Here is a 14,533-nt window from a genome sequence, read left to right as displayed (position 1 = left end):
AACACCTATATTTAAGGAATCTCTCTTCTATTTAAATTCCTATTGGAGTTTTTTCTTACCAGAGACAAACAGACAAGCATTTTTTTTTTTTGAGTTTCATGTTTTAGTGCTGTCTCCAAATGAAACTGATGAGGTACAAGCCTGAGCCAAGACCTTTCCCCTTGGATTAGGAGGGTTTTTGTCCCATTTGTCTGAAGGGCCCCCAGAAAGTCTGGCCTTTGGATTCCCCTTCCATTTCTCCCAGTCCAGATACTCCTTGTCTTTTATTTAGTATTCTTTTGATATTCCTTCCTTTGATCCTATTACTAGCCAATTCCATCAGGATGCCTTGCCTTGCCTTGCCTTTGCCTTGCCTTTGCCTTGCCTTTCCTCTGTCCATTCCTGTACCCTGTCCTATCCTGTCCTATCCCAGAATGCCAATTGTTCCCTGCCTAAGGGCTCCTCTGGACCCTCCTAGCTTTAGAGTGATTATCAATAATCTTGCTATTTCCTTCCCAGCCTGATGCCTTTATTTTTCTTGGCCTCATTAAAGGGACCATGCCCTGGCTAGTTCTTAAACAGGCCTATTCAATGAAAGGGCGTTGCCTCACACTAAGTAACTACCTACAAAGACCTTGGCTTAAAGGGCCCTAGGTCTCCCAGTGCATCCTGGGTCATCTCCAGTCATCCTGATAAATATCTGGTCACTGGATTCAGATGACTCTGGAGGAGAAGTGAGGCTGGTGACCTGTACAGCCCTCCCTCACTCAAAACAAAGTCATTTCAAAGTCATCATTTCTCTGATGGCATGGTCTTCTTTGGCAATGAAGGAGGAACACACAAAGGCTGTGATCTGCAGACACTGTCTCATAACTTATTATTCTTGGGCATGTGCTGTCAAGGGAGCTGAAAGGCTTCTCTCAGTCTTTTCCTATTGCCTGTGTCCTCAGATGCTCAATTCTTAATGCATGGCAACCCACCATACAATTGCATGTTTTGTTTTTGTCTGCACCACACTGCCTCTCCACCAACACCTATATTTAAGGAGTCTCTCTTCCATTTAAGTTCCTATTGGGGAATTTTTCTTGCCAGAGACAAACAGATAAACGTTTTATTTTTGAGTTTTATGTTTTAGTGCAGTCCCTAAATAAAACCATGAACATGGTTTGGATCTAATGCCATCCATCCCCTTAGTAAGAACTGATGGTGGCAGAATGCAAATTGAAGCATACTGTTTTTATTGTTTACTTTTTATTTCTCTTTTTGTGTCCTTGCTTCCTTCACAACATGACTAATATGGAAATATATTTTGCATAATTGCACATGAGTTACCTTTATAAAAGTTCTTGCCTGTCAATGATAAAGGAGAGAGGAGAGAACTGAGAACTCAGGATTGTAAAAAACAGAGTTGAAATAAGGCAGATCAACAAATGTAAGGTGGGGGTTGTAACTATTTAAAATTTTTGCCTAACAAGTTGTAAAAAAATTATGTTTATTCTGGTTACTAGAGAAAAATAGAGGATTTCAAGACCAGACTGACCTTACTGAAGAAGTTCAAGCCAGTTCTGCTATCTGCTAAACCAATGTTCAGAGTTGTTCCCCCCAGAGACATCAGGATTTTAATGTTCAAGGCCTTCACAACATATCTGTGCTGTGTGTTAACTCCATTTTTTCCTTTTCTTTCTTTTGGTTTTTAGATAATCATCTGCCTGAAGAGAGGGACTGCCTTACTTTTCCTTTTGTAAAAGACATTTTTCAGGGGGACTTTCAGGAGCCAAGATGACAGAGTAAGCAGGAAATCACTATAACTCTCCCATATACACCTCCAAACAATTATAAAATAGCTCCCCCAAACAAATCCTGCAACAGCAGAACTGGAAAAATGATGGGGTGAAACAATGTTTTTAGTCCAAGAAACTTGGTAGATCATTAAGAAATGTCCATCTCATTCAGTTAAAAGAGGAGCCCATTCTAGGACGAGAGACATCTCAGTAAACCATTGTGAGATCCTGAGACTCAGTGTGATGGAGCAAGCAAATGTCATCAACAGGACATCCACATGCCTTAGCATAACCAGGGAAGCTGACAGATTCCAGCTGTGAGAACCACCTCATGCTTCAGCACAGCATTGGGCAAACAAGCATACTCCTGTTACCAGAATTCCACATGCTTCAGTGTAGCTCTGGGCAAAAAGGCAACCTCCAGCAGACAGACCTGGATTTGCCCTGGGGAAATGATGAAACATCCCACTGGGCCTCAAAACACACAAAACAACACCACTTGGATCCCTGCTCAGCACCAGATTAACTGCCAGACCCTCTATGGCCTTCAGCAGTGCCAGGCACCTCTGCACCCTATCCCTGTCCTACCCCAACCACTTAGCAGAGTACCAGACATGAGGATCCCCTATGGACCTTAAGACAACATCAGCAGAGCACCAAGTAAACAGTCAGGGCCTTTAGTCACTGGGGTTAGAAGCCTGAGACAATACCCCTTCCACTCCTGAAGCAGAGCTGAAATGTAAAATAGGGGGAAAAGGTAAAAAAAGGTGAGCACAAAAACAACAGAAGGGAATCTGACAATAGGAAGTTATTATGTTGATAGGGAAGACCAAGACACAAACTCAGAAGAAGACAACCACGTCAAAACCCTAAAGAAAAATGAGAAATTGTCTCAAGCTGAGAAAGAACTCATGGAAGATCTCAAAAAGGAGCTTAAAAATCATATAAGAGAGGTAGAAGAAAAAATGGGAAAAGAAATGAGAGTGATACAAGAGCAATATGAAAAAAGAGTCAACGATTTGGAAAACTGTTTAAAAAGTAGAATTGGCCAAATAGAAAAGAAGATAAAAAATTCACTGAAGATTAAAAACTCATTGAAGTGTACAACTGGACAGGGAAAAGAAAGTATAAAAGGTAATTGAGGAAAACAACACCTTAAAAGTTGGAATTGAACAACTGGAAGCTAATGAATCTATGAGTGGTCAAGAATTGATCAAACACATTCAAAAGAATAAAAAAAATGGAAGGAAGTGTAAAATACCTGATGGGAAAACAAACTGACCCAGAAAATAAATCCGGGACAGACAATATCAGAATCATTGGACTATCTTAAAGCCATAACCAAAAGGAAAACCTGAACAACATCCTTCAAGAAATTGTCAAGGAAAACTGTCCATATATACTTGAACCAGAAGGCAAAATAGGCATTAAAAGAATCCTCCAATCACCTCATGAAAGAGATCCCCAAATTAAAACCCTAAGGAACCTTACAGCCAAAGGTCAGAGCTATCAGGTCATGGAAAAAAATACTGCAAGTGGCCAGAAAAAAAACAATTCAAATATCAGTGAGTCACAAGGAGGACTACACAGGACTTGGGAGCTATAATATTAAAAGATCAGAGGTCAGAGAACATGATATTACCAAGGCAAAAGAGTTAGGATTACAACCAAGAATCACTTCTCCTGCATAAATGTACTACATCAAGGGGGAAAATGGTCATTCAGTGAAATAGAAGGATTCAAGCTTTCATAAAGAGAAGACCAGAACTAAACCAAAAATTTGACCTCTAATATCAAGATCCAAGAGAAGTATAAAATGGTAGAAAAGGAAAAGAAAACATAAGGAAATAAATGGAGGTAAATTATTTATATCCCTAAATGAGAAAATGATACTTCTAATTCTTAAAAATTGTATCATTAATAGTACAGCTAGAAAGGATATACATGGAGGGCATAGGTGTAAGGTGAATTAGAGGAAATGACCTAAAAAGGAAGGGATAAGAATGAGGGGAACTATATGTACAGAAGGAAGAAATAGGTAAAAGAGGTATAAAAGACCTATTATAGAAAAGGGGAGATGTGACAGTGGGTCATGGGCATCACACGATCCTTACTCTCATCATTTTGGCTCAAAGAGGGAATCATATACACAATCATTTGAATGTAGAAATCTACCTTACCCAATGCTCAGTCAGTTAAATATAGAAATCTCCCTTGACCAACAGGGAAGTAGGAGGGGAGGAGATCAAGTAAAGGGGAAGGTGTGTCTGACAAAAGGGAAGGTAGATGAGGGGAGGTGGTAGACAAAAGCAAAAAGTTGGTGAGAAGGGAAAGGGGAAAAGGAGAGGACAGAAAAGAGGAAGGATGGGAAGGAGGGAAATACACTGGTGGCAATCATAACTGTAATGTGAATGGGATGAACGTTCTCACAAAAGAGATGTGAAGAGAAGAGTGAATCAAAAACAGAATCCTACAACATATTGTTAATAAGAAACACACTTGAAGCAAAGAGACACACACAGTATAAAGCTAAAGGGACAAAGCAGAATCTATTATGCTTTAATTGAAGTAAAAATATCTGGATGGCAGGGATAGCAATCCTGATATTAGAAAAAGCAAAAACAAAAGTAGACTTAATTAAAAGATATAAGGAAGGAAACTACATCTTGCTAAAAGGTACATAGACAATGAAATGAAAAGGGATTATAATTTTCATAGTAATCAATGTGATGTTTAATGAATAGGCTAATCATTGTGTTTTCTCAAGAGCTGCCTTTCTGGTTAGGGAGTCAGAGCTCACAATGCAGCTTAAACTGATTAATCAAAACTCTGACAATGTTCATGATCACTGAACTTTAAGTGAAGGGAATCAAAGATTGAAGAGGCATTTCTCATCACAGAATTCTGGTTATGTACCCTAGGGCAGGTGGTCACTACCTCCAAACACTTGACTTCAGAACTGTTGTATTGTGGGACTTGTGGGTTTCTCATGGGAAACCACTAAATGATTGTTTGTAATCCACCTCATCCCTTCCTTCCCCACTTAGGATTTAAGTAGATGACCTGTACTTACTTCTATTTCAGTTAAGAGAGCATTCCTCACTCTGAAATTGATTTAAGCTGCTTGAGGATGGGCACTTCTGTTTCTAGGCTTGCTTTGTTTGCCTCTGAGCATTCTCAGGTTCGAGACTGGCTCAGTAAAAATCCTGTTAATATTAATTGGTGTCAGAAGTTTTTAGAGAATTGTTATTGCATATAACTGGGAAATAAGAAATACATGTAATGGGGTATAGAAATCTATCTTGCCCTACAAGAAAAGAGAGAAGATGGGGATAAAGGAAGGGAGGGGTGTGAAAGAAGGAGGGCAGATTGGGGGAAGGGGGTAATCAGAATGCAAGGCATTTTCATGTGGGAGGAGGAGAGAGATGGGGAGAAAATTTGGAACTCAAAATTTTGTGGAAATGAATGTTGAAAACTAAAAATAAATGAATAAACCTAAAAAAGAAAATAAAAAAAGAAAAATCAAGAAATTATAAAATGAAGGAATGAAAAAATAGGAGGCAATGTAAAATATCTCATTGGAAAAACACTGACCTGGAAAATAGATCTAGGAGAGACAATTTAAAAATTTTGGGACTCCCTGAAAGCCATGATCAAAAAAGAGCCTAAATATCATCTGAAGAAATTGTCAAGGAAAACCACCTTGATATTCCAGAACCAGAGGTTAAAATACATATTGAAAGAATCTAGCAATCACCACCAGAGGAGATCCCAAAAAGAAAAGTCCTAGGAATACTGTAGCCAAATTCCAGAGCTTCCAGGTCAAGGAGAAAATACTGCAAGCAGTCAGAAAAAAACAATTCAAGCATTGTGGAAATACAATCAGGGTAACACAACATCTAGGAAGTTCTACATTAAGCAATCACTGGGCTTGGAATATGGTATTTCAGAGGTCAAAAGAGCTAGGATTAAAACTAAGAATCACCACCCTAGGAAAACTGAATATAATACTTCAAGGGAAAAATGGTCATTCAATGAAATAGGGGACTTTGAAGCATTCTTGATGAAAAGACCAGAGCTGAATAGAAAATTTGACTTTCAAACACAAGAAACAAGAGAAGCATGAAAAGGTAAACAGGAAAGAGAAATCATAAAGGACTTACTAAAGTTAAACTGTTTATGTTCCTATGTGGAAAGATAGTATTGGTAACTCTTTAGACTTTTCTTGGTGTTAGGGTGGTGTAAAGGATTATATACATATAGATAGAGGATGCAGGGTGAATGAATAGGAAGGGATGTTCTCTAAAAAAATAAAATTAAGGGGTGAGAGAGGAATATATTGGGGGGAGAAAGGAAGAAATAGAATGGGGCAAATTATCTCTCACAGAAAAGAGGCAAGAAAAAGCTTCTTTAATGGAGGAGAAGAATGGGGAGGTAAGAGAGAAAATGTGACCCTTACTCTCATCATATTTGTCTTAAGAAGGGAATACCATGCACACTCAATTTAATATGAAAATCTATCTTGCACTACAGGAAAGTAGGGGAGAAGGGGATAATTTGGGTGTGGGGATGATGATAGAAGGGATTGCAAATGGAATGAGGGTATAATTAGAAGTAAACCCCTTTGAGGAAGGATAGGGTCAAAAGAGAGAATAGAAAGAATGGGGGGTAGGATAGGATGGAGGTAGATATAGTTAGTCTTTCAGAACATGACTTTTATGGAGGTCTTTTGCATAATTACACAAGTATAACCTATATCGAATTGCTTGCCTTCTCAGTGCAGATGGGTAGGGAGGGAGGAAGCGAGAGAAGTTGGAACTCAAAGTTTTAAAAACAAATGTTAAAAATTGTTTTTACATGCAACTGGGAAATAATATACATGGGGAATTGGATATAGAAATCTATCTTTCCCTGCAAGAAAATAGAGGAGATGGGGATAAGGGAAAGGAGGGGTGTGATAGAAGGGAGGGCAGATTGGGGGAAGGGGTAATCAGAATGCATGCTATCTTGGGGTAGGCACAGGAGAGAGATGGGGAGAAAATTGGGAACTCAAAATCTTGTGGACATGAATGTTGAAATCTAAAAATAAATATATAAATAAGTTTTTAAAAACGGGAAAAAAGAATCCTTTAGAAGAAATGTAGTAACCTTCATTGTCAAGAAAAGGGTGAGAGAAGCACTAATGAGGTATAATTTCAAAAATGACCAAATCATATATTTTTGAATCCAAGGCAAAGTGTTCAGCATCAAAGTAATACAATTCTATGCTCCAACCACTGATGCCAAAGAGACCAAAGCTGATCAGTTCTTTATAGAACAACAACACCTAGAAATACTATCTCCTAAAAGATATTATATTCAGAATAAAGGATTGGCATACTAAAGTAGGAAGTCAAAAGGTAATTGGAGCTGTTTGACCCTGGACAAGTATAACACCAATGAGATGCTCATAGCAGCTCCTATGACTATACACCCATAACTCCATGGTAGGTTCACAAAAATATAAGAAATTGTCCTCCTCCAAGACAAATTCTAAAATGTTTATTTGAAATATATCTGTTGGGATACCAGAAGGTAAGATTTAGGAAGGTATATATCACTAATGCAGGGAGAGCCAACATTTCTCTCCTTCAAGCCCCCCGTAGAGTAAATTCCCCTAGGCAAGTTCTTCCCTCTGTCTGTTTCTCTCTCTTCCTCTTTCTCTTGCCACCCATACATTTCCCTCCCAACAATACAATATATACTGTTTCTAATCAAAGACTCAGTACTTAATTGGCTGAGAGCAGAGAAGCTTTGAAATCAGCACTTAATTGGGAAGGTATAGGAGTCCTGGTATCCCAGAACCTAATTGGCTATGCTCCAGGGCTCCATATGAGGCCTTTCAATGGACAGGGAAGATGTTATATCCCATTAACCTTACTGCAAGTAACTTAACCCTGACTGTCTTGCAAAAAAAAAAAAAAAGATTATTGAAATAACAGGCAAGTTTGCCGTTGCAGTATAAAAGTAAGCACAGCACAGATGGCATAAAACTTGACAAATTTGTCAAGATATCTTACTGCTCATAACAAATGTTCTTTTCCCCCAAACTCAAAAGGTGACTCTCCACATGGACATTTCCAGATGGTCATAGAAAACATATTGATCATGTATTTTCCAACTAAAGGTGGAGAAGTTCTAAAGAGGCAGTTTGAAAAAGACATGTAGTTGACTGCTGCTCAGATCATGAGGTTTTTGTTGAAAAATTCATATTTAAATTGAAGAAAGTAGGGAAAACTATCAGCCCATGTACGTGTGACCTACATAAAATCCTTTATGCATATGAGGTGTAGGTGATGGGTAGATTAAAAGGATTAGATTTGGTAGACAGAATGTCTGAAGAAGTATTAATTGAGGATTGCAATATTGTACAGGGGGCAACGACAACAAAAACTTTCCAAAGAAAAAGAAGAGCAAGAAAACAAAATGTCCATCTGATGAGGCTCTATGAATAGCTGAGGAAAGAAAGAAATGGAAAGGGAAAGTCATGCTCAACTGAATGCAGGATTCTAGAGTACGGTAAGGAGAGTTAAAGTATTTTTTTTTTGTTTGTTTATTTTGTTTTTTAATAAGCAATGAAAAGAAATAGAAGAAAATAATAGAGGGGAAAAGAAAAGAGGTCTCTTTAAGCAAATTAGAAATATCATGGGGAAATTTCATGCAAAAATGTTATGATAAAAGACAGCAATGGAAATTAACAGAAGCAGAAGAGATTAAGTCCAGGTGGCCAGAATACACAAACTATGCAAGAAAGCCCTTAACATCACTGATAACCAAGATCATGTGGTTACTGCTCTGGAGGTAGATACCCTGGATAATTAAGTCAAGTGGGCATTGCTAACAGTAAAACCAGTATAGATGATGCTATTAAAGTGTTGCACTCAATAACCCAGAACATTTGGAAAATATGCTAGTGGTCACAGAGTTTATGTCCCAATGTAAAAGAAGGGCAATGCCAGGGAATGTTCAAATTACCAGCCTATCATACTCATTTCACATGGAATGAGGTTACATTTAAGATTCTGGAAGCTAGACTTCAGCAATACATGAACCAAGAATTACTAGAAGAACAGGTTGGTTTTTGAAGAGGCAGAGGAACTAGGGAACAAATTGCTAAGATTTGCTGGATTATGGAGAAAGCAAGGGAGTTCCTGAAAAAGAATATTTACTTCTGCTTCATTGATGACACTAAAGCCTTTGAGTGTATGGATCACAACAAAATGTGCCAAGTCCTCAAAGACATAGGAATACCAGATCATCTTCAGTAATCTGTATATAGGCCAAGAAGCAAAAAGTAGAACTGGACATGAAACAGCTGTGAAGATCAGAAAATGGTATATGACAAAGCTGTATATTGTTACCTTATTTATTTAACATATATACAGAGTACATCATGTAAAATGCAGGGCTGGATGAATCAAAAGCTAGAATGAAGTTTCCTGGGAGTAATATCATCAGTTCTGGATATGCTGATGATACCACTCTAATGGCAGAAAGTAAAGAGAAATTGAAAAGCCTCTTGATAAGGGTGAAAGAAGAGAGCATAAAGGATGGTATGAAGCTTAATATAAAAAAAAACTAAGATCTTGGCAACTGGTATAATCATTTTCTGGTAAATAGAAGCTGAAGAAATGGAGGCAGCATTAGAATTCATATTCTTGATCTCAAAGATCACTGTAGGTGGTAACAGCAGCCATGAAATTAGAGGACACTTACTCCTTAGAAGGAAATTTATGGCAAATCTGAAATCTTACTGCAAGCAGAGTCATCACTTTGCTGACCACATTTTATATAGTTAGATTTTTTTCCAGTAGCAATGCCTGGCAGTGAGAATTGGACGATAAGGAAAGCTGAGGTTTGTAGAAGCAATCAAATTGTGGCAAATGTAAACCTTTGTGAGTCTTTTGGATAGAAAGGAGATCAAATCAATCACTACTTGTAATTAATCCAAGCTATTAATTAAGAAATTGATTCAGGCTATTCACTCAAACTGAAACTTAAATACTTTGATCTCATTATAAGAAGATGGTACTCATTGGAAAAGAACATGATGATGGTAAGGAAGACTGAAGGCAATAGGAGAAGGCAATGGCAGAGTATGAGATGGATACAGAGTGCTATGGAAATAATGAACATGAACTTGGACAAACTTTAAGGGATATTGAAGTAGAGAAAGGCCTGTCATACTGTGGTCCTTGAGGTCATAAAGAGTTCAACATGACTGAATGACTCAACAACAACAAGAAAGAATTTACAGTGTTTTTTATATGTTTTTCCCCAGTAGAAGATAAACTCCTTGAGGGCAGTAACTACTTTTCTTTTTGGATACTGATTCTGCCTCACACAGTACTTGGCACACATAGATTCTTAAAATAATTGTTGAATTGAGAACGCTAAGTAACCTACTACTGTTCACATAGCCAATGTGTCAAAATCGGTATTCAGATCCCGACTTTTTGACTAGAGCTGCAACTAGGGTGGGGGCAATCTGTGATTTGATGCAGAACAAAAAAATTTGGAAGGTATTTAAAGCACATGTACTTTTGTGGAAACAACTGAGCTTGCCACCTAGAGAGTAAGAAAGATTGTTTCAGTTAAGAAGTTACCAGATGGCATGGTTCTTCCCATTGTGGCTTACTTTAGCCTATCCTGTCTCTCCTCCTTCATGGCAGCTAGCATGAAGCTAGCAGTAGCCTCAGAATCTCTACACAGAGGGGCCATTATGTCCAGTAGGAGGACATGTAGGAGATGGTTATTTGTCTCAGGTTTCTGTGCTGAGAATAACCACTTACACTTCCAGAGTGCTTAAAGTTGAGCAAGTACTTTCATTACAAGTGCCCAGTGAGCTTAGCAGAGAGAACAGTATAACCCTCATGGTAGAGGGAAATGGGCCAGAAAGGGAAGTATTTCCTCAAAGGTCACCTCCCTAGTGAGTGGCACAAACATAGGCAGCATTCAAGCCTAGGCCTCCATACTCCATAGCCAGTGTCCTTTCTCCTATACTAGCTGCCTCCCCTGATATTCTATTTTCCACAGCTCACCAGCTCAGGCTTTTCCCCAGTGAGAGGGTGTAGGTCTCCTAAGGGGACTGCAGGGCTCCAGGTTCCCAGGGCAAGTAGGAGGCTGGGTTACAAATCCTCCTCATCTAGAGATGGAGCAGCTCAGATTCTCCTGTTGCCCTTTCAGAGAAAGAAGGACCTGGAAGCTTCCTCAGGGTAGGTAGGTTCTGGGGTGGGGAGGATGCAAATTCAGGTAGGTGTCTCTTTGAAAGTATGAGACAAAATCAGTTTTCTCTGCTCAGGAGTTCATAAGCTCAGGCTCTCAGGCAGGATGACAGGATCTGACCCAGAGTCTTAAGGTTTCAGAGCGTCTGATGGAGAATATCTCCTTTCCTCCAGTGCAGGGGCTCTGGCCCTCAGACAGAATGACAGAGTACTCCCCCTCATTGCCAAGGTTTATGCTCCCCAACACATTAATTTAGGGATTTTTCTACTTACAGAACTCAGACTGTCCTCGATTGACTGGAGAGCTCCTCCCTGCCCACTCAGGGTCTCTGAACACTAGACAGGTCCACCAGGGACTCTTTAAGGTAGATTTTCAATTGAGGTTGACCTTTTTCCAGATTTCCATTTTCACCCTCCAACTGAAGGCTCAAAAGTCAGGTGATTTTGACCAAAGATTATACCTGTCCTTTCCTCTAACCTCGTCTCCAGGGCCCTCTCTCCTAACATGATGCTCATAGGCTAAGATCAGGAAAGAATAACAGCAGGATTATCAAACACCTAATTCTCAGAATTCTCATCTCTTGTAATGTAAACCAAGGGCACATTAGATTTTTCAGACATCATCACATTTTTGACTCACATTAGTCTGAGGTTCATTAAAGTGCCTAGATTCTTTTCAAGAGAAATTGCTGTCTGATGTGCCTCTCTCCCATATCACACAGGGTGTCTTAAAAGTCTTACTGCATTCTTAAGCTTAGCACTGAATTAAGACTTTTGGAACAACTCAATATTTGTTTAGTTCCCCCCTCTTTTTTAAATTCAAATGTAAGAGTTGAAATTTGTCCCTATGAAGTTCCTTCTAGTTAGAATCCCATCAATGTTCTTCCTATTGAGACACATTTGCCTCCTGACTCTACAAATGACAAAAAGCTGGAAAATGTTACTAACAACACTATGAAAAATGTGTTAGGGATGCCATCTATGCTTTTACCTGTCAGTGAGAAAAATATTTATCAGCAAGGGAGAAGCAGATTTCTTGTCCTCCACTGGAGACCTGCTCAACCTTGACATTGAATGATTCAGGACTACTTCTTACCATGTTTTTTCTTTTTTAACATAAATCTTCTGAATTAATCTAATTGTATACATCTTTTCATCTTTTTTTGTGAGAATATCACATGACATTTTATCAAATACTTTTTTGTATAGCATTCTGCTGAGCTTTCAGTTTAGGACTAGTCCAGAAAGGAATTAAAGTTAGTGTAGTTGCTTTTAATGAAGATACTTTATAATTGTTCCTTTATTTCCTAGATCTATGGTTCTCAAGCTTTTTTCTCTCAGGCCTTGTCTCATTATTAAAAATTCTTAAAAATGGGAACCCTGAATAACCAGTGTTTATGAGGGTCGTGTTTATGTTATTCGAAATTGAGCTGATCAAGTTTAAAATATCAATTAATTAAAAATAAGAATAAACTCATTGGATGTTAACATTTTAAAACAAATAACTATATTTTCCAAAGAAAAAAGATAGTAATGTGAGTAGCATCATTTTATATATTTTGGCAAATCTCTAGAGTCTGGATTAGTAGGACAGCTGGATTCTCTTACCTCATTCAAAAATTCAATTTCTTGTGATAGGTTGTTGAAGTACCTGAAGGAATTTGGTACCATACACATGTGTAGGTGAAAATGTAAGGAGATTTTTAGCAAGTGAATAACATTTTAATGATGAAAATAATTTTGAAGGTGCAGACCCACTCAAGGGATCTCAGAGCCCCACAGAAGTCCATGGACCACAGTGTGAGAATTGCGATTTTTCTAGCCATTCACTGACCACCTTTTCACATAATATAAACTAGAATGTTTTGAGGATTTAAAGTCAAGCTCCCAGGTCAATTTTCAGGTTTCATCTTGGTTTCTTTCTTGAAACTTGAAACAATACTGGTCCTTCTTCACTCCTACAACACATCTCCTGTGTTCAGCAATCTTACCACCAACAGTAACCCAGAGATCATGTCCACCGTTTCCTTCAGTCCCTGAGGTTATTATTTAGATCAGCTGTGTGAACTGACATAAAAAAAATAGCATCCCGCTGCCCGTGATCGCGTCACTTTTCCTGGTCACCTGCTGCCAATTAGTCAATTTTGTTCTTTCCTTACCAAATGTCTTCTAGTTGGCAGAGAAACCCAAAGCAAATAATAATTAAGTCATCAAGTGGGAAGTGACATTGGGGAGAGATAGGAGCCCAAGTTGTCTTTTTAAAAGTTTTCTACTTTTATCCACAGGAGAGAAGCCTCCCTTGTCATGCTGGCATCACCTTGCAACCAGACATCAGATAATTCTTTCACCCTTTTGGGCATCCCAGGACTGGAGGGGTCACACCTCTGGCTGGCAGCCCCATTGAGTTTTATGTATATTGTGGGCCTTGTAGGGAACACTCTGATTCTGACTGTGATCTGCATTGAACCTACTCTGCATGAGCCCATGTACTACTTCCTGTGCATTCTGGCAGCTGTTGATATCATCATGGCCACCTCTGTTGCTCCCAAGATGTTGAGCATCTTTTGGTCAGGTGACAATGCCATCACATTCACTGCCTGCTTTGTTCAGATGTATGTGGTCCATGCAGCCACAGCTGTTGAGACAGGCCTGTTGTTAGGCATGGCTTTTGATCGCTATGTGGCCATCTGCAAACCTCTGCACTACCAAACCATCCTCACACGCAAGATGTTGTTGGGGATTGGCCTAGCTATCATGGTGAGAGCTATTCTGTCCATGACTCCGCTGAGCTGGATGATGCTTCAACTGCCATTTTGTGGCTCCCACATTGTCCCCCATTCCTACTGTGAGCACATGGCTGTGGCCAAGTTGGCATGTGCTGATTATATGCCCAGCAGCCTTTATAGTCTGATTAGTTCCTCTATCATTGTGGGTTCTGATGTGTCCTTTATTGCCACCTCCTACAGCCTGATTCTTCAGGCAGTGTTTAGACTTTCTTCTAGGGATGCCCAACTCAAGGCTCTCAGCACCTGTGGTTCCCATGTAGGAGTCATGGTGCTCTACTATCTTCCTGGGTTGATATCCCATTATGTGGAGTGGTTTGGGCAGGGTGTAGTGCCTCTGCACACCCAGGTGTTACTTGCAGATTTTTATTTGGTCATTCCACCCACCTTGAACCCTATCATCTATGGCCTGAGGACCAAGCAGATCCTACAGCGAGTGTTAGGTGTGATAGGGAACAGCTGGTGCATTGTGTCAAAGCTCAAATAGGAGAAACTGCATATAAGCACTTAATTTCTAGAGGGTTTAAGACTGGGAAACAGATGGGGATAAGACTCATGAGTTTCTTTGTATAAGGAACTCTGAGAGAAGGAAACTTCCTTTACTAATATACATTAGCATCATTTCTGAAACTTGTAGTCTCAGAGGGTTTCTCAAAGTGTTGAGAGATTAGGTGACTTGCCCCAGAGTTAAACCGCTGGTATATGTCAGAGGCAGATCATAAACCCA

General features: G+C 39.2%; 1 protein-coding gene across 1 annotated transcript; it reads left to right on the top strand.

The window, feature by feature from the left end:
• Nucleotides 1–13,306: 13,306 nt before the first annotated feature.
• LOC140508844 (olfactory receptor 52I2-like) lies at nucleotides 13,307–14,293 on the top strand. The gene has a single exon (XM_072616725.1). It carries the CDS (start codon nucleotides 13,328–13,330, stop codon nucleotides 14,291–14,293), a length of 966 nt encoding a protein of 321 aa, XP_072472826.1. The 5' UTR covers nucleotides 13,307–13,327.
• Nucleotides 14,294–14,533: the final 240 nt, after the last annotated feature.

Source organism: Notamacropus eugenii, chromosome 5 (assembly GCF_028372415.1).
Source record: "Notamacropus eugenii isolate mMacEug1 chromosome 5, mMacEug1.pri_v2, whole genome shotgun sequence".
NCBI lineage: Eukaryota > Metazoa > Chordata > Mammalia > Diprotodontia > Macropodidae > Notamacropus > Notamacropus eugenii.
This window is presented reverse-complemented; position numbering and strand designations above follow the sequence as displayed.